Below are 19,876 nucleotides of genomic sequence, written 5' to 3' on the forward strand. Positions count from 1 at the left end.
TCTTTCCCGCTTTGTCAAAAATTAGGTGACTATATGAGAATGGCTCTATATTTGGATTTTCTGTTGTGTTCCACTGGTCTGTGTCCCTGCACTTGTGCCAATACCAGGCTGTTTTAAGAACCACAGCCTTGTAGTATTGTTTGAGGTCTGGCACAGACAATGAAATATTATTCAGCACTAAGAAGGGGTGAGCTATCAAGTCATGAAAAGGCATGGAGGAAACTTAAATGCATATTACTAAGTGAAAGCATACAGTCTGAAAAGGGTACATGCTGTATGATTCCAACCGTAAGACATTCTGGAACAGGCAAAACTATGAAGACAGTAAAATTTAATTTCAAATTTTTAATTTGAAATTTTAATCCTTCATTGCTGGTGTACAACAAAGTACTTGCTTTCATCTGGTAACCTTGTATCCTGAAATTTTGCTATATTTGCTTATTACTTCCAGGAAGGTTTTGGTAAATTCTTTGGGATTTTCTACATAGCTTATAATGTCATGGGAGAATAAATACAGATCAATGGCTATCAAGGGTTAAGGGGGAAGGACAGATGAATAGACAGAGTACAGAGGACTTTTAGGGCAGTGAAACTATTATGTATGATATTATAATGGTAAAACATGTTATTATACATTTTTCCAAACCCAGAGTAAACCCTAATATAAACTATGAACTTTAGGTAATAATGACATGAATGTAAATATTACCACATTGATTGTAACACATGTACTACTCCACTGGGGGTTGTTAATAATGGGTGAGACCATGATGGTGTGGGGGACGGATGTATATGGTAAGTCTTTGTACCTTCTGCACAATTTTTATGTAAACCTAAAACTGCTCTAAAGAATAAAGACAATGTGGATGAACCTGGAGGATGTTCTGCTGAGTGAATTAAGCCAGGCACAGAAAGACAGATACTCCACTTACATGTGGAATCTAAAAATGTTGAACTCATAGAAGTAGAGAGTAGAATGATGTTACCAGAGGCTGGGGATGGGGTAGGTGGAGGGAATGGGGAGTTGCTGGTGACAGGGTACAGAGTTTCATTTAGGCAGGGGGATAGGTTTTAAGATCTATTGCACAGCAGGTTGACAATATTCAATAAGAATATATTGAATATTGCAAAATAACTAAGGGAGAAAATTTCAAGTGTCTTACTACAAAAAATCATGTGAGGTGATGAATATGTTAATTAGATAGATTTAATCATTCCACATTATATACATGGGTCAAAACATTGTATTGTACCCCATACATTCATATAATTATGATTTGTCAATTAAGATTAATATTAATTTTAAAAATCTCCCAAAAATATTTTATGGATTTTGACAAATGCATAATGTCATGGTTTCACCACTACATTGCCACACAGAAAAGTTTTACCACCCTAAAAATTACCCTGTGCTTCTCCTCTTCACCTTGCAAAGATCCTTTGCCTTTCTATGCAATCTTTATTCAGTTTGTTGATATTTACAAAATAGCTTGCTGGAATTTCAATTGGGATTGTGTTGAATCTATATATCAAATTAGACAGAATTGATATCCTAATAATATTGAGTCTTCCAATCCATGAGTATGGAATAGATCTTCATTTATTTACACCTTTGATTTACTTCATTAGCATTTTGTAGTTTTCCACATATATTAATAGAGTCTCTACATAATTCGTTAGATTTATGTATAAGTACTTAATCTTTTGGTGCACAGTAAATGGTATTAGTTTTTAATTTGAAATTTCAGTCCTTCATGGCTGGTATATAAGAAATTACTTAACTTTTATCTGGTAACCTTGTATCCTGTAATTTTGCCATATTTGCTTACTACTTCCGAGAGGGTTTTGGTAAATTCTTTGGGATTTTCTACATAGCTTATAATGTCATAGGAGAATAAAGGCAGCTTTATTTCTTAATTTCTAATATATATAACTCTTCTTACTCTGTCTCTTCTTATGGTTCCAGTTAGACTTCCAGTACAATGTGAAGGATAGTGGAGAGACAGGACATGCTCGCCTTGGTCTCAGTCCTAGGGAGAAAGGGTCCATTCTCTCATCATTAAGTATGATGTTAGGTATATGATTGGTTTTGGACATTGTTTACCAAGCTTAGAAAATTGCTCTCTATTCCTTGTTTTCTGAGAGTTTTCTTTAAATGAATGAATGTTGGCTTAAGTCATACACCTTTTTTGCATCAGTTGTTATAATCATCTGATTTTCCTTTTTTCCATCCCTTTGATGTGGTGGATTATATTGATTGATTTTGAATCATGAACTAGCCTTGCACATCTGGAATAAATTCCAGTTGGTCGTGGTGTATAATTCTTTATATACTTGGTAAGATGCAATTTGGTAATATTTTGTTGAACATTGTTGTGTCTATGTTCATAAGAGGTATTGGTCTGTAGTTTTTCTTTCTTGAAATGTCTTTGTCTAGTTTTGATGTCAGTATCATACTGGCCTACATAGAATGAGTTAGAAAGTACTGTCTGTGCTTCTATTTTCTGGTGGAGATGGTAGAGTATTGGCACTATTTCATTTTTTAATGATGGTAGAATTACCCAATGAAAATATCTAACCCAGTGCTTGCTTTCTTGGAAGGTTATATATTATTGATTCAATTTCTCTAAAAATTATATGGATATTCTAATTATTTGTACTTGTGAGAAATTTGGCATTTTATGTCTTCAAGATTTGGCCTATTTAATGTATCAATTTTTTTATATTTGAGGCTTTTTGTAAATTGACAAATAATAATTGTATGTATTCATGAGGTACATAGTGATATTTCCATATGCATAACTTAGAGTGAACAGATTAGGGAAATCAGCATATCCATCATCTCAAACATCTATCATTTCTTTGGGTTGGGAATGTTTAATATCCTCCTAGCTATTTGAAATGACATGATCTATTATTGCTAACTATTGTCATCCTACAAGCTATAAACACTAGAACTTATTCCTCCTATCTAGCTGTAACTTTGTATCCTTTAACAGATCTCTCCCTCTCTCTCCCTTATCCTTAGACTTCCCAGCCTCTAGTATCCTCTTTCCTAATTTTTACTTCTATGAGATCAATCTTTTAAAACTCCTTCATATGAGTCAGAACATTCAGTGTTGAACTTTCTGTTCCTGACTTTTTGCTTTCCTCCAGTTCCATCCATCTTGCCATGAATAATAGTATTTCATTCTTTTTTATGGTTGAATAGTATTCCATTGTGTGTACATAGGACATTTTCTTCATCCATTCATCTGTTGTTGGACACATAGTTTGATTCCATATTGTGGCTATTGTGAATAGCACTGCAATAAACATGGGAGTGCAGATGTCTCTTCAATATAATGTTTTTCTTTCCCTTTGGATAAATTCCCAGTAGTGGGATTGTTGGATCAAATAGCTCTATTTGTAGTTTCTTTGAGGAAACTCTATATATACAGTTCTCTATAGTTGCCATACTACTTTACATTCTCACCAACAGCATCTAAGAGTTCCTTTTTCTCCAGATACTCACCAGCATTTATTATTTTTTTTGTCTCTGGTAATAGCCATCGTAACTGGGATGAGATGATACCTCATTGTGGTTTTGATTTACATTTACCAGGTAATTAATGATGAGAATTTTTTCATATATTTGTTGGCCGTTTATATATCTTCCTCTGAGAAACATCAGTTCAGATCATTTGCTCATTTTTGAATCAGATTAGGTTTTCACAGTTGAGTTGTTTGAGTGCCTGGTATATTCTGGAAGTATAATCCCCTGTCACCTGAGTAGTCGTCAAATATTTTCTCCCATTCTGTAGGTTTCCTTTCACTCTGTTGATTATTTTCTTTGCTGTGCAGAAGATTTTTAGCTTCTAAAATTTTTGCTTTCATTGCCTGTGCTTTTGAGGTCCTATTCATAAAATCTTTTCCCAGATCGATGTTCTAAAGCATTTCCCCCTACGTTTATTTCTAGTAGTTTTATCATTTTGGGTCTTCCATTTAGGTCTTTGATCCATTTTGAGTTGACTTTTGTATAGGGTGAGAGGTGGGACTCTAGTTTCATTCTTCTGCATTTACATATCCAATTGTCCCAGCACCGTTTATTAAAGAGACTATCTTTTTTCCCCAATAAGTGTTCTTGGCACCTTTGTCAAAAACCAACTGGCTATAGAAAATGTAAATTAATTTCTGGGCTCTCTATTCTGTTTCATTGGCCTGTGTCTGTTTTTATGCCAGTACTGTATTGTTTGGGTTACTACAGCTCTGCAGTATGTTTTGAGGTCTGGTAGTATGATACCTTCAGTTTGGCTCTCTTTGTTCAGAACTGCTTAGGGTACTTCACATCTTTTGTAGTTCCCTACAAATTTTAGTATTTTCTTCTCTTTCTGTGGAGAATGTCATTGGTAGTTTGATAGGGATTGCATTGAATCTGCAGATTGCTTTGGGCAGTATGGTCATTTTAGTGATATTAATTCTTCCACTTCAAGGGCATGGTATACCTTTCCATTTGTTTGTATCTTCAATTTCTTTCATCAGTGTTTTGTATTTTTCCTTATAAAAATCTTTCACCTCCTTGGTTAAATTTATTCCTAGGTATTTTATTTTATTTTTGTAGCTATTGTAAATAGGATAATGGGATTACCTCTTGGTTTCTTTTTCAGCTAATTTGTTGTTTGCATATAGAAACACTACTGATTTTTGTATGTTAATTATGTATCCTGCAACTTTACTGAATTTGTTTATTAAAGAGTTTCTTGGTAGACTTTAGGGTTTGTATTATATATACATGTATATGTATATTATATGATCATGTCATCTGCAAACAGGGATAATTTGACTTCCTCTTTTCCAATTTGGGTGCCCTTTATTTCTTTCTTTTGCCTAATTGCTCTGGGCAGGACTTCCAGTAATATCTTGAATAGGAGTGGTGAGAATGGCATCTTCTCTTGTTCCAGTTCTTAGAGGAAAAGCTTTTAGCCTTTCCCTATTCAGAAAGATGTTAGCTGTGGATTTATCATATATGACCTGTATTAGATTAAGGTACTTTTCTCTATATCTAATTTATTAAAATTTTTTACCATAAAGTGATGTTGAATTCTATCAAATTCTTTTTCTGCATCTATTGAGATGTTCATAAGGTTTTTATACTTCATTGTATTGATGTGATGTATAATGTTTATTGATTTATCCCATTTATGAGATGAATGCCACCTGATCATGTTGTATTATCTTTTTAATGTGTTGGTGGATTTGGTTTACTAGTATTTTGTTGAGGATTTTTGCATCTTGTGTTGATGTCATCAGTGATACTGGCCTGTAGTTTTCTGGTTTTTTTGTGTGTCCTTATCTGGCTTTGTTATCAGGGTTAAGCTGGCTTCATACAAGGAGTCAGAAAGAATTTTCTCTGCTTCAATTTCTTGGAATAGTTTGAGAAGAATTGACATAGGGACTAGTTTATAACAATAAATGCTTACATCAAAAAACTAGAAGATTTCAATCTAAACATGCACCTTAGGAAACTAGAAAAGCAAGAACAAAGTCCAAAATTAATAGAAGGAAAGAAAGAATAAAGAAGAGAGAAGAAAGAAATGAAATTGAGCCTAAAAAATACAAAAGATTAACAAAACAAAAACTAGGCTTTTGAAAAGATAAACAAAATCTACAAACCACTAGCTAGACTGAGTAAGGACTAAGTCTAAGAAGACCCAAATAAATAAAATCAAAAACAAAAAGAAGACATCACGATGGATATCACAGAAATACAAAGGATTGTTAGAGACTACTATGATCAAATATGTGCCCATAAATTCAAAAACCTAGAGGAAATGGATAGATTCCTGGACATATACAACCTACCAAGATTGAACAAAGAAATAGAAATCCTGAACAGACCAATCCAAGTAACGAGATTGAATAGCAATGAAAAGGCCTCCAACAAAGAAAAGTCTAAGACAGGATGACTTCACCACTGAATTCTGCCAAACTTTTAAAGAATAATTAATACCAATTCTTATCAAACTAAGGTATCAAATTGGTGACAATTGTTTGTAATATTCCTTTATTGTATTTTTAATATCCATGCACCATAAGATTTTAAAGTTATTTAAATACAAATGTAGAGACAAACTATTTTAAACCTCCTTTTTGTTTATTACCATATCCTAGATAATTTTCCTTGTCGATTACATTCTCTTTCATTATTGCTTATGGGTAACTGTGGTAAGTGTGCTTGGATTTCAGAAGTCAGTCTTCACTTTTCTGCCATCAGGAAAGTTCTGGGCAGAAAGTGAGGGGTTCCCATGTTGCTGGGGGAACAGTTAGAGGGGCTCAGTACTCACAGAGTAGGAACTAGAAACACTAGTACACTCCAAGAAAATGTCTTCGGTAATATGAGAATCTGAGAGTTAGGAGGATAATCTCCACTCGTGGAGACAACAGGACTGAAGTGGCTCCGGGATGATGCGAGTGAACTGACCAACCCCAGTTCTCATCCTGGGTTTTCCCTCATCCATCCCTGGACATTATACTGGGACAGTTCACACCTGAGAGAGGGATGGGACCCTGTCTTCTGAGCGACAAGGACTTGGTTTCTTCGAATCTCTATGAGAAGCTTAGGGTGTGAGAAAAGGGGATTTTCTCCTTCTATTGTCTTCACCCCTCAAGGGATAAGAATCTGAGTTTTGTCCTGACTCTTTGGACTCTTAACTTGACCAGTTTGAGTGCTCCAATTATCCCTGTTATGCACAATGTTTCCCAGCTGTGCATGTGCACACACTTTTCTACATTAGTACTGTGTCTTCAGGATGCATTTCTAGAAATTAATTCCACTTGTTTCTTGGTCATGAAGCCAATTTTACTTATTATTAATAATAAAATATCTGATTCCATTGTCAAATCTCTCTTGCTGTAATGGGCCGGGAATATATTTCTCAACTAGGCATTTAGACTGAGTACTGGCATAGGGAGAGAAATAGGCTTAGAAACCATGGCAGAGGAACTGTGCCAGGGTTCCTAGTACGGACGGTTAAGAGCGTACAGTGATGGTGGACCAGACACCTTCCACTCCACTTACCAAAAAGGTACATGGACTTTGATCTGGGAAGAGACACTGAATGTCAAGACGCCAAATCACAGGTGTTGAATCGCTCTAAAGGAGGAGAGTTATGTATACAGGGAATGCATTATCATTTAAAAATGAAAACTCCTTTATCAGATGAAAAAGTTTGACAACCTTTGGCCCCAAAGCAAGACAACATCAAACACTATATTATAAATCTGCTTTATTTAGCAATTACAAGGAAGCAAAGAGCAGAGAAAACATCATAGGGATACAGACTCTGTACATCATAGGACTGGTCACTTGTGCCTTCATGGGAGCTAGAGGAGAAGTTCACACCGCTTGTAAGGTGGGAGATTTGGGGCCAGTGGAAATTAAATGCAAGTTGCCCTATTCTGGAACAAGCCCCAGGCAGCATTTTTGGTAATGAAAAGGGGCAGAGATAATTTTGTTCTAATGCTCAGCCTCAGAGATAGAACATGGGAGGCAAGAGATTATAATATAGTAACTAACTGAAGCTCCAGTGGTGATGGAATCATGATGTTAGTCGAGAGTTTGACCTTATGATGGTGAGCAAAGGAAGCTCAGGAGGGTCAGGTGTAGACAGAGAGGAGCAGTGAGGGCACTCAGCATCCAGCCTCGGCTCTCACTCAGAGAGCAGGAGAGACCGGAGGCCAGGAGAGGACAAGCGACCTGAGGAGAGGGCTCTGCAGCCAGACCGGGGCCTGAGGCTTGTGGGACCAAGAGCTGGCGGCAGGACTTCAGTGCTTGTAGCTCTTCTTGCTGGAGGTGGTGGTGGTGGTGTACTTGATGGAGGAACTGCTGCCTCCCACGGAGCTGAGGCCACCCCCCAGGCCTCTGCCACTGCTGGAACTGAAGCCACCTCCAAGGCTGTGACCACTGCTGTAGGAGTAGCCGCTGCCTCCGCCCAGGCCTACGCCACTGCCGACACCACCGGCACCGCCATAGCCACCGGAGACGGTGGACTGCACCACGGCTGTTGTGGGGAGGGGACAAGGACACAAGAAGACACGGTGAGCTCCTTCTGCCAGCCAGAGCCCAAGCAGAAGAGTGCCAGGAAAGGGGAGGAAGGCAAGCAAGGGTACTTACAGATGTTGACTTGTCCGACGCCTTCGCCATTCAGCCTAGAGGGGAGGAACACAGGCAGGGTGAGACCTCAGTGAGCCATTCCTGGGCCCGTGTGGGAAGCTCAATGTGAGCAACAGTCCCTGGGAAACTGCTCTTCCAGGGGTTTTTCAGGACTAGCAATTCTGGACATGGCAGGTGTGCCCTGATGCTGTGCTGGGTGCCAGACATCTAGGTGTGCTCAGGTGCTTGAGCAGGTGCTTAGGGACCCACCTGCACTCCTCGCCCTCCAGCAGCTTGCGGTAGGTGGCGATCTCCACGTCCAGGGCCAGCTTCACATTCATGAGCTCCTGGTACTCCTTCAGCAGCCGGGCCATGTCCTGCTTGGCCTTCTGCAGGGCATCCTCCAGCCCTTCCAGCTTGCTCCTGGCGTCCTTGAGGGCCAGCTCCCCACGCTGCTCTGCATCCGCAATAGCGGCCTGCAGGTTGGCGCACTGGAAGGGAAAGCAAGAGTGAATTCACCTGGATCTGGTGCCTTAGAGCACAGGAGCCTGGCTCTTCCATCCCAGTGAGGAAGGTGCCTGGAGCCCAAAATGGACGGTGAATGAACTTTAACCTTCCTTTCCACTACTTTTCTATTCTGTAGTTTTTGTCTAGTCTGGTTCATTTTACAAACACACATACCCCTTTTCCTTAACCACCCTGCATGAGAATGCGGTTTGTCACTGACGGGAGATGCTACAGTGGACATAAGACAAAGGGACATTGGAAGAAATGGAACTGCGTTTTGTTTGGAATGTTGTCCCCACAGTCAAATCAAGATCGTTTATGAATATCTCATATGGACGCCCACTAACTAACAACAACTTATGAGCATTTTTAAGTGAGGGGATGAGTTTTCGCCTGAAACCGCTGAGACCTTGCCACCTTCCCCCCTGAGTCTCTCGCTCACTTGGGCAGCACTGTGCTTGTCCAACGCCCCTTTTCCTCTGTCTTTTTCACCTGAATCTTGAGCACATTTGCCACAATGTTCCTCAGGCTTTCTTGCCTGCTCTTATCTTTCCAAGTTGCTTCTCTGCAATTCCCAAGTCAATCAGTCTTCTTAAGTAAACTCTCCAATGCCTCTAGCCCAGTGGTTCCCCACCTTCTTGGCACCAGGGAACAGTCTCACGGAAGACAGTTTATCCATGTATAGGTGGGTAGAGGGTGGGGTGTTGGGCAGGAGGTGAAGCTCAGGCTGTGATGCCAGCGATGAGGAGAAGCTTTACATACACTAGCTTGCCCAGGGCTCACCTCCTGGTGTGCACCCACATTCCCAGTTCCTAAGTTTCATGGAAGACAATTTTTCCACAGATAGTGGAGGTGAGGAAAGAGGAGCAGTGTGGAGCTCTGCGGCCTTACCCTAACACTCCAATGACCGGTACTGGTCCATAGGGTAGGGGTTGGTAACCGCAGCTCTAGACTGTATTGCTAATGCTCTGATCAGTTGGCATGACTTCTGTACACCTGTCAATACCAGGCACTAAGTAGGAGCCATGTTTCCTAACCACTGGGGAAGTACATGTCACCCTCTCCCTGCTTTTCCCTTAGACCCTGGGGACCTTCCCAGATGATGGTTAATGACTGGCTGACGGTCTAGCAAGGAAGGGGGGCTTCTCTTCACCACCGGCCCTCACCATACCTGCTTCTTGACGTGGTCGATCTCAGATCTCAGCCTCTGGATCATGCGGTTGATCTCAGCAATCTCCTGCTTGGTGTTGCGCAGGTCGTCCCCGTGTCTGCCCGCGGTGACCTGCAGCTCCTCGTACTGCAGTCCAGAGGTGGAGAGAGAGACAGTGTCTATGAGTTTACACAGGTGAACAGTGACTTTCACTTCTGAATCAGGCATGTGTTGTGCTTGAACCTAACGGCTTCTCCTCAGGGTATTTAAGAAAAGTTGATATGACAGGATTGATAAGACTTGTGAAACCCAATCAAGACCATCCTCATTGTGGGACCACTGAGTGCCTCGTCCCTTAGGGCCTGGCAGTGCTCTGTACTATACGACTAAGAGCCAGCACTGAGGGGGAAGCGAAAAGCAAAGATTCCTAGTGCTTCTCAACATGGGAATAATTCTCATTTTTCCTCTTACACTTAGGCATAATCACTACAAATATCTACTCTGACAGTGCAGGGTACATGTCATGTGAGAGGATGCTAGATTCTTTTCAGTAGATTTCCCCAGTGAAGTCTCTAGCCTTCTGGTATGCAGGGTGGGACACGGGGATTTCCTGGCAGCTGCCACCTCCCTGCTCACCTTGGTCTGGTACCAGGACTCAGCCTCAGCGCGGCTCCTCTGAGCAATCTCCTCATATTGGGCTTTGACTTCGGCGATGATGCTGTCCAGGTCCAGGTTACGGTTGTTGTCCATGGACAGGACCACGGAAGTGTCTGAGATGTGGGTTTGCATCTGAGACAGTTCCTGCAGAACACAAGTTTGTGAGGCCACTTACCCCTGTGCCATTAAAAGCACTACCCGAGCCCATGGATCCTCCCCCTTCACAGACTCCATAGAGCAAACAAAAGGAGAGTGGAGATGCTTACTGCGTCATAGAAGGCTCTCAGGAAATTGATCTCGTCTGTAAGGCTGTCTACCTTGGCTTGCAGTTCAACCTTATTCATGTAGGCAGCATCCACGTCCTGGGGAAAGAGCCGACAACGTGCCGTCAGCTGAGCCCCTGCCCCGTCTACCCACAGTTGAGTCTCCCTGCCAATCCTCCTCTCACAGGTGAGCAGAGACACGGAGTCATTTCTGTCCTTTAGCAAAGAAACCTGACAGCCTGGCTGAATCTGCTCACCTTCTTCAGAGTCACAAATTCATTCTCTGCTGCTGTGCGCTTGTTGATTTCATCTTCATACCTGCAGGAAGGAAGGTGTAAGACTCCACTGAGCCAGTGGTGGCAGGAATCAGAAAAGCAGCCCGTGATCCCACACTGTCCCTATGTGCAATATGTCCTGATTTTTCCTTCCTGCCACAGACAGCCTAAAGGCCAATTTTTGTTGCTACTAAATTTTTCACTTCTCTAATCTCCCTGGTCCTTCCCTGGCTCTCCTTTGTACTTGCAGATTTGTTCCTAGGTAGCAGTTTGTGAGTTTCGTTAGCATGGACATGTTTTGCTAGGAATCCTGCCCCCATCTGGACCTGGTCATCCATTGTCTTGAAGTGTGTGCTTCAGAACGCTGAGCCCATTTTCCCCCTTGACTCACTTGTTCTTGAAGTCCTCCACCGTGTCCTGCATGCCTCTGAGCTCCGAGTCCAGGCGGCTTTTGTCCCCAAGGATGCTGTCCAGCTGCCTCCTGAGGTTGTTGATGTACTGCTCAAACAAAGGCTCCAGGCTCTGCCTCGCAGGCTTGGTGCCCTGCTCCTGGAGCAGGGTCCACTTGGTGTCCAGGACCTTGTTCTGCTGCTCTAGGAACCGCACCTGGAGAGGAGACAAGACGGTCATTTGCCAGACAGGAAGGAAGCAAGAAGTGTCTGTGGCATCATGTTTCCTGGCAGGTCTGCAGTGTCCCACGGTGCTGGGATCCTACAGTGCATGCGGATGGCTCAGGCTGCGTTCTGCTCCCTAAAACCTTTTCCCTTTGCACCCCATAGATTTAACTTGGGAAATTCTCTTATGGAACATTCAGGTGTTCTCCCCTTCTAAATTTTTGAACACAAAAGTGACTTTCAATATTTCCTCCCCATTTTCCAAATATAACCAGAAATCTAGTTTTCAAATAGTGTGTAGCTGACACATTGTGCCCAGTTTTCCTGAGTGACAGGACCTCAGTCAGAGGCATGCTGTGTGCTGCCTAATGACCAGATTCCAGTCCAGCGTCCCCTTCAGTGCTCGTGTCTGCCTTAAAGTATTCTAATTTTATGGTCATTGTTTTTAGGGTAAATTGACATTTCTACATATTGTATAAATATTTCTAAGTCTCTGTTTTCTTAATGTACAGACAATATTTTTTTCTGTTCTTTTTAAAAGAATTCTTTTCTTGCCCAGAAAGAAATTTATCAACTCACATACTACCATCAATTTCTTTGTGGTCTCTGAGCCACCTGAGAGGGAAGAATGAACCCATGCCATCTCTCCTTGCCCCATCTGGGATTCAATGTTATGAAAAGGTGAGAGCTCTTCCCGGGCAGGGATGAGGCCCCTTAACAGGGTCAGTCGTTAGATGCATCTCATCACCTGCCGCCAGCTGTCAGCATGGGGCATCTGGCATCCCCGTGCAGAGCTAGTCTGAACCCCTTGTCCCTCTTTCCTACGTGTCCCCCAGTAGGAGGATTTTTGTTTCTTGCATCCAGAGACTCTGTGGAGGCCACGGCCTCATGTCTCACCTTGTCGATGAAGGAGGCGAACTTGTTGTTGAGGGTCTTGATCTGCTCGCGCTCCTCGGTCCTCACCCGCTGGATGGTGGGGTCGATTTGCAGGTTCAGAGGGGTGAGGAGGTTCTGGTTGATTGTGACCTCTTGGATGCCTCCAGGGGGGCAGACGGGGAAGCCAGAGCCCCCATAGCCACCACCAAAGCCGGCTCCACCACCGAGCCCAAAGCCACCACCAGCTCCACCGCCAAAACCGAATCCACTGCCGGCTCCACCGCCGAAGCCATAGCCACCTCCAACTCTGCTGCCATATCCACCGCTGATGCCACAGCTGCCCCCTCCGAGGGAGATCCTCTTGGAGCCCCCCAGGTTGTAGAGGCTCCGGCTGCCGAAGCCAGCTCCTCCACACACTCCACCAAGGCCACCACTGCCCCGGGAGCGGGACACGGAGACGCTGCTGAAGCCAGAGCGAGAGACCCCGGGGACTCTGGCCGAGCCGGCACTGAAGCCACGGTGGCTGCTGCTGTGGCTCCTTATGGTGGATTTGCTGGACATGGTTCTAGAAGACGAGAAGGCTGAGAGAGCGCGAGAGGCTGGAGGCTGGAGGGAGAGGAGCAGGACTGTGAGGCGAGCTCCGGGCAGCAGTTTATATGTGGTGAGCCTGGGCTGGGCTCAGTCCTGGAAGGTGAGCTTGCACATCGGGAAGGGCTGGGCTTTACGCACGGTGAGATCACACCTGGATTAGTAGAAAAGTTGTGAAATACCAAGATTGCATTTTTTGTTTCCTTTAGTCAGGGAAAATGCTCCTGCCTCCAGCTTTGACTTGATGTCAGCACAATAAGACTATTCTCAATTCATGAAGTTACGAGTTAGTCACTTTCTCATACAAAGGTCCTGCATGTTGTGCTGTGTTCACAGTGTCCTGAGTGATCGCCTGTTCCCCGCCTGCTCCGTCTACCAGCAGAGATTTTGGAAATTTAAAATCATTTTAAGCTAATAGAGTGATCTACAGATTCAATGCAATCCCTATTAAATTACCAACATCATTCTTTACAGACATAGAGAAAATAATTATACACTTTGTATGGAATCAAAGAAGACCCCGTATAGCAAAAGCAATTTTAAGCAACAAAAACAAAATGGGAGGTATTAATTTGCCAGACCTCAAACTATACTACAAGGCCGTGGTTCTTAAAACAGCCTGGTATTGGCACAAGTGCAGGGACACAGACCAGTGGAACACAACAGAAAATCCAAATATAGAACCATCCTCATATAGTCACCTAATTTTCGACAAAGCGGGAAAGAATATACTCTGGGGACAAGAATCCCTATTCAATAAATGGTGCTGGGAGAATTGGTTAGCCACTTGTAGAAGACTGAAACAGGACCCACAGCTTTCACCTCTCACAAAAATCAAATCACGGTGGATAACAGACTTAAACCTTAGGCGTGATACAATCAGAATTCTAGAAGAAAATGTAGGAAAGACTCTTACAGACATTGGCCTAGGCAAAGAATTTATGAAGAAGACCCCCAAGGCAATCACAGCAGCAACAAAAATAAATGAATGGGACATGATTAAATTAAAAAGCTTCTGCACAGCCAAAGAAACAGTCCAGAGAATAAACAGACCACCTACAGAATGGGAAAAAATTTTTGCATACTACACATCAGATAAAGGACTGATAACAAGAATCTATTTAGAACTCAGGAAAATCAGCAAGAAAAAATCAAGCAACCCTATCAAAAAGTGGGCAAAGGACATGAATAGAAATTTTTCAAAAGAAGATATAAAAATGGCTAACAAACATATGAAAAAGTGTTCAACATCTCTAATCATCAGGGAAATGCAAATCAAAACCACAATGAGATATCACTTAACCCCAGTGAGAATGGCCTTTATCAAAAAAACCCAAAACAACACATGTTGGCGTGGGTGTGGAGAGACAGGAACACTAATACACTGCTGGTGGGACTGCAAACTAGTGCAACCTCTGTGGAAAGCATTATGGAGGTATCTTAAACAGATTCAAGTAGACCTGCCATTTGACCCAGCAATCCCATTACTGGGCATATACCCAAAGGAAAAAAGGTCATTCTGTAACAAAGGCACATGTACCCAAATGTTTATAGCAGCACAATTCACAATAGCAAAGATGTGGAAACAACCCAAATGCCCATCAATACATGATTGGATTAGTAAACTGTGGTATATGTATACCATGGAATACTACTCAGCTATAAGGAATGATGAAGATACAACATCTCTATGGTTCTCCTGGAGAGAGTTGGAACCCATTATATTAAGTGAAGTATCCCAAGAATGGAAAAACAAGCATCACATGTACTCACCAGAAAATTGGTTTCCTTGATCATCACCTAAATACAAATCTGGAAACGACACCAATTGGACATTAGACTGAGGTGGGGGGTGGGGGAGGGGATGGGGGTATGCCTACACAATGAGTGCATTGCGCACCGTTTGGGGAGTGGTAACACTTGAAGGTGCTGACTCGGGAAAGGGGGAAGGTGTAATAATGTCCTTTATATCAGAGGTGTTGAAGAAGAGGAAGAAGATGGGGAAATGAGAGAATAGCATCTTTTCTGGGTGGTTTTTTTTTTTTATATATATATTTCTAGACAATAAAGATTTGTTTGTTTTTCAACTTGAAAAAAAAAATAAAATAAAATAAAATCATTTTAAGCTAATAGAAAGATCACCACTTTTTTCAATGATTTCAAATGTGAAATATTGCTTTTCTTTCTTTATGTAATATTTCAAACATGTCGGAAAGTAGAGCACCAGCACAATGGGCCCCTATATCTGTGTCACATAGCTTTGCAAACATTATCTCGTGGCCAACCTATTTCTTCTGTACTTCCACCCTATTTACTCACCAACTCAATTATTTGAAAACAATTTGAAGAAATGATATTATTTCTTCAACAAATGATTCAATATTAATGTCTAATTGATAGTCCCTTTAAAAACATAGCCAACTGTTATTTTTCATCTTAAACATTTATGTATTTATTAACACCAAGTCTCTATTCAATTTTCCATTATCCTTTTATGTATTATTTATTTATTTGAAACAATTGTCCCGACTGGTATTTCAGTCTTTGAGATTTCCTGATTGCTTACTCACAGTGTTTCAAATATGCTATATGTCCTTTGTATTTCTGTAAACAGTTAAAACTTGAGGATTAATAAAATTCTCTTATTTATTTACACTTTCCAGATGTGGATATAGGCCAATGCCTATTTTTATATTGAATATAGTTACTTACACATTTATTTCTACATTTACAAATTGAACAATTAATATACATTTAAGGAAAAACATACAAGGTAAGGCCATTCTCCAGCCACCCAGTTTTTGTGTATATAAGTAAGCAGTGTTATTAGTTCCTTGTGTATCCTTCCAGGAACTTTACCTGGAAATGTTTCTGTGCTTTTTCTGGGGAATATGTGAGATGTGTGTATTGGGGTGTGTGTGTGTGTGTGTGTGTGTGTACACATATATATATGGCTTTTACTGTGTTTTATATATAACATTTGCATACATATATATATTAAAATTTTATATATAAATATGACATACATATACTCTCTTTTCTAATTATGCTTATATTGTTTCTACTTTGTCTTCCATATCTACATATTCTCTTTAGTCCCTTTTTAGTAACTGTTTGCTCTTCTCCATCTTTTCATGTAAGTAAATTTTTATACATTCACCAATGTCTTCCCTCTTCTTGCTGCTTTCACTTTGGCCGTCATTTGTATTTTGCCTTTATTTTTTCTCTGTTCCTTTTCTGAGCTCTGCAAGATAGTGTTTTATGTTTTATTGTCTCAATATATGGTCCATTCTCTTATTTTATAATGGCAATTATTTCACTGAATTTATTGGCTAATATTTTATTGTGCCTTTTTTGTGTTGAGTTTTCTTTAAGTACATTTGGTTTTCCCTATTCCCTTCAGTTTTTAATGCATAGATCTTTTATGGATCATGGAATAGTTCCTTTCTGAATACTGGTCATCTTTGAATGCGATGAGCATGTTCTGAACCTGCCATTTGCAGAAGTATTCTGCCAGTAAGAACCAGGACCATGTACAGGCTAACATGGGTTCTCATGGTGACACAGGGCTGGGTGACTAATTCTTTTAAGCATTAATTCAACCAAGCCAACTAAGATCACTGCAGAGTGGCTCACCAATCACAGGCTCTGTACTTTCTTTGCCTTATTAAGAAAATACTGCCAATATGCAATAAAATGCCATCAATTTGACTGGGCCATGGGGTGCCCAGATATTTGCTCAAACATTAGTCTGGATATGTCTGTGAAGGTGCTCCTGGAAGAGATTAAAATTTGAATTGTTATACTAAGTAAAACAGATTGTCCTTCCTAATGTCAGTGGGGCCATTCAATCAGTTGAAGGCCTGAGCATAATTAAATGGCTGAATAAGTGGATCATCCTTCTGCCTGCCTCAATGTCTTTGAGCTGGGACATTGCTTTTTCCCCTGCCTTTTGACTTAAACTAAAACATCAGCTTCTAGATCTCAAGCCTTTCATGGTTTTGACTAGAACTACACTTTTGGATCTTATGATTCTCAGGCCTTGGGACCAAGTCTAGAACTAGAACTTTGGCTCTCCTAGATCTCTAGCTTGCCATCTTGGGGCTTGTCAACCTCCAAAATTACATCAGCCAGTTATTGATAACAAATCAATATCTCTTTCACTCTCCTTCTCTGTCTTGCCATACATATATGTACATATAGATGTAAATATGTTTCCTATTTTTCTATTTCTTTGGAGAATAGACTCATGCACATACATATTGGTTTAAGAATTGTTAGCCATACCTCTTAGGAAACAATCTTATCAGACAAAGTACAGTTCTTACACACAGTTCATACAATTGCTTTTGCCTTTAGTCTCATAGATTCCACTTTTTTCTCGAGTTACTTAGGTCAGCCTTTCCTTCTATCACCCCCTTCAGTGAAGTTATCTAATACATTTGTAGTGTGCTTATATCCTTTTGTCACATTATATATTCCATCCTAGGATATCTAAACCTCATACATTATTCTTTAAAAGTTTCAAACATTAGGGTTCACCTATAGTATAAATGTCTATGGGTTTTTCTCAATTAAAATCCCAGCAAGTTGTTTTGTGTATGTTAAAAAACTGACTCTGAAGTTTATATTGAGAGGCAAATGGCCCAGAATAGCTAACACACTATAGAAAGAGAAGAACAAAGTCAGAGGACTATAACTATCCTACTTTAAGACTTCTGATGAAGCTACAGTTATCAAGACACCATGATATTTGTGAAAGAATAGACAAATAGATGAAGGACCAAAATAGAGAGCCCAGAATTAGACCCACATAAATATAGTCGACTGAACTTTGACAAAGAAGCAACAGCAATACAATGAAACAAAGACAGTTTTTTCAAAAGATGTTGCTGGGACAACCACACATCTACATGCAGAAAAATGAACCTAGACACAGACATCACACTCTCCACAATAACTAACTCAAAATGGATCATAATTCTAAATATAAACACAGAACTATAAAACTGCTAGAAGATAGCATAGGAGAAAAACTAAATGACTTTGGGTATGCCAATGACTTTTTAAATATAATACTAAAGTCATGAACTATGAAAGAAGTAATTTATAAACTGGGCTTCATTAAAATTAAAACGTCTCTATAAAAGATCCTGTCTTCTCAAGAGAATGAGAAGTCAAGTCACAGACTGAGAGAAAATATTGGGAAAAGATATATCTGATAAATGATATGGACTCTTATTCCAACTATACAAAGAACTCTTAAAATTAACAATAAGAAATAAACAACCTGACTATAAAATGGGCCAAAGTCTTTAACAGACACATCACCAAAGAAGATATACAAATGGCAAATAAGCATATGAAACATGCTCAACATCACATGTCATCAGGCAAATGCAAATTAAAACAATGAAATAACACTACACACCTACTAGATTGGCCAAAATTCAGAGCAATGACAACACCAAATGCTGGCAAAGGTGTGGAGCAACAAGAACTCTCATTCATTGCTTGTAGGAATGCAAAATTGTATAGCCACTTTGGAAGATAGTCTGGCTAGTTTTGTACAAAATGAACATACTCTTGTCATAAAATTAAGCAATGACATTTCTTGGTACTTACTCTAACGAGTTGAAACTTATGCCTATACAAAAACCTGCACAAAGGTATTTATAGCAACTTTATTCCTAATTGCCAAAACTTGGAGGCAACCAAGATGTATTTAGGTAGGTGAGTGAATAAACAATCTGTGCCACATCAGACAGTGAAATATTATTCAGCACTAAGAAGGAATGAGCTATCAGACCATGAAAAGACATGGATGAAACTTAAATGCACATTATTAAGTGAAAGCATACAATCTGAAAAGGATACATACTGTACGATTCCAACCATAAGACATTGTGAAACAGGCAAAACTATGAAGACAGTAAAACGATCAATGGCTATCAAGTGTTAAGGGAGGACGGGGTGTCAATAGACAGAGTGTAGAGGATTTTTAGGGCAGTGCAACTATCCTGTATGATATTACAGTGGTAAAAAGATGTTATTATACATTTTTCCAAACCCAGAGTGAACCCTAATGTAAACTATGAACTTTGGGTAATAATGACATGAATGTAGACATTAACACTTTGATTGTAACACATGTACTACTCCACTGGGGGTTGTTGATAATGGGTGAGGCTGTGATGTTGTGGGGGACAGAGGTATATGGTAAGTCTTTGTACCTTCTGGACAATTTTTATGTAAACCTAAAACTGCTCTAAAGAATAAAGACAATGTGGATGAACCTGGAGGATGTTCTGCTGAGTGAAATAAGCCAGGCACAGAAAGATAAATACTGTGTAATCTCACTTACATGTGGAATCTAAAAATGTTCAACTCACATAAGTAGAGAGTAGAATGATGGTTATCAGAGACTGGGGATGGGGTAGATAGAGGGAATGGGGACTTGCTGGTGAAAGGAAAGAGAGTTTCATTTAGACAGGGGGATAGGTTTTCAGATCTATTGCACAGCAGGGTAGAAATAGTAAGAACATTTGAATATTGCAAAATAAGGGAGAAAATTTCAAATGTCTCACTACAAAAAATCATAAATGAGGTGATGAATATTTTAATTAGATTGATTTAATCATCCCACATTGTATACTTGTGTCAAAACATCATATTGTACATTTATGCAATTATGATTTGTCAATTAAAAATAATATTAATTTAAAAAATCTCCCTGGGCCGGGCGCGGTGGCTCACGCCTGTAATCCTAGCACTCTGGGAGGCCGAGGTGGGCGGATCCTTTGAGCTCAGGAGTT

General features: G+C 40.4%; 1 protein-coding gene across 1 annotated transcript; it reads right to left on the minus strand.

Annotated features, from left to right (window-relative positions):
- Window positions 1–7,803: 7,803 nt before the first annotated feature.
- Window positions 7,804–13,034, minus strand: LOC138397408 (keratin, type II cytoskeletal 6A-like). Its single transcript, XM_069491375.1, has 9 exons — window positions 12,495–13,034; window positions 11,375–11,589; window positions 10,966–11,026; window positions 10,712–10,807; window positions 10,425–10,589; window positions 9,810–9,935; window positions 8,402–8,622; window positions 8,153–8,187; window positions 7,804–8,039 (listed from the first exon to the last, which is right to left on the minus strand). The coding sequence occupies exons 1-9, from the start codon at window positions 13,032–13,034 to the stop codon at window positions 7,804–7,806; spliced, it is 1,695 nt and encodes a 564-aa protein (XP_069347476.1).
- Between the last annotated feature and the right edge of the window lie 6,842 nt (window positions 13,035–19,876).

Source organism: Eulemur rufifrons, chromosome 16, assembly GCF_041146395.1.
Source record: "Eulemur rufifrons isolate Redbay chromosome 16, OSU_ERuf_1, whole genome shotgun sequence".
Classification (NCBI taxonomy): Eukaryota; Metazoa; Chordata; class Mammalia; order Primates; family Lemuridae; genus Eulemur; species Eulemur rufifrons.

Coding starts and splice junctions, on each gene's coding strand:
- LOC138397408 (XM_069491375.1), bottom strand. CDS start 13,034: ATGTCCAGCAAATCCACCATAAGGAGCCACAGCAGCAGCCACCGTGGC. Junction 10,808..10,965: donor AATTTGTGACTCTGAAGAAG/GTGAGCAGATTC, acceptor CTCTTTCCCCAG/GACGTGGATGCTGCCTACAT. Junction 9,936..10,424: donor AGTCCTGGTACCAGACCAAG/GTGAGCAGGGAG, acceptor TCTGGACTGCAG/TACGAGGAGCTGCAGGTCAC.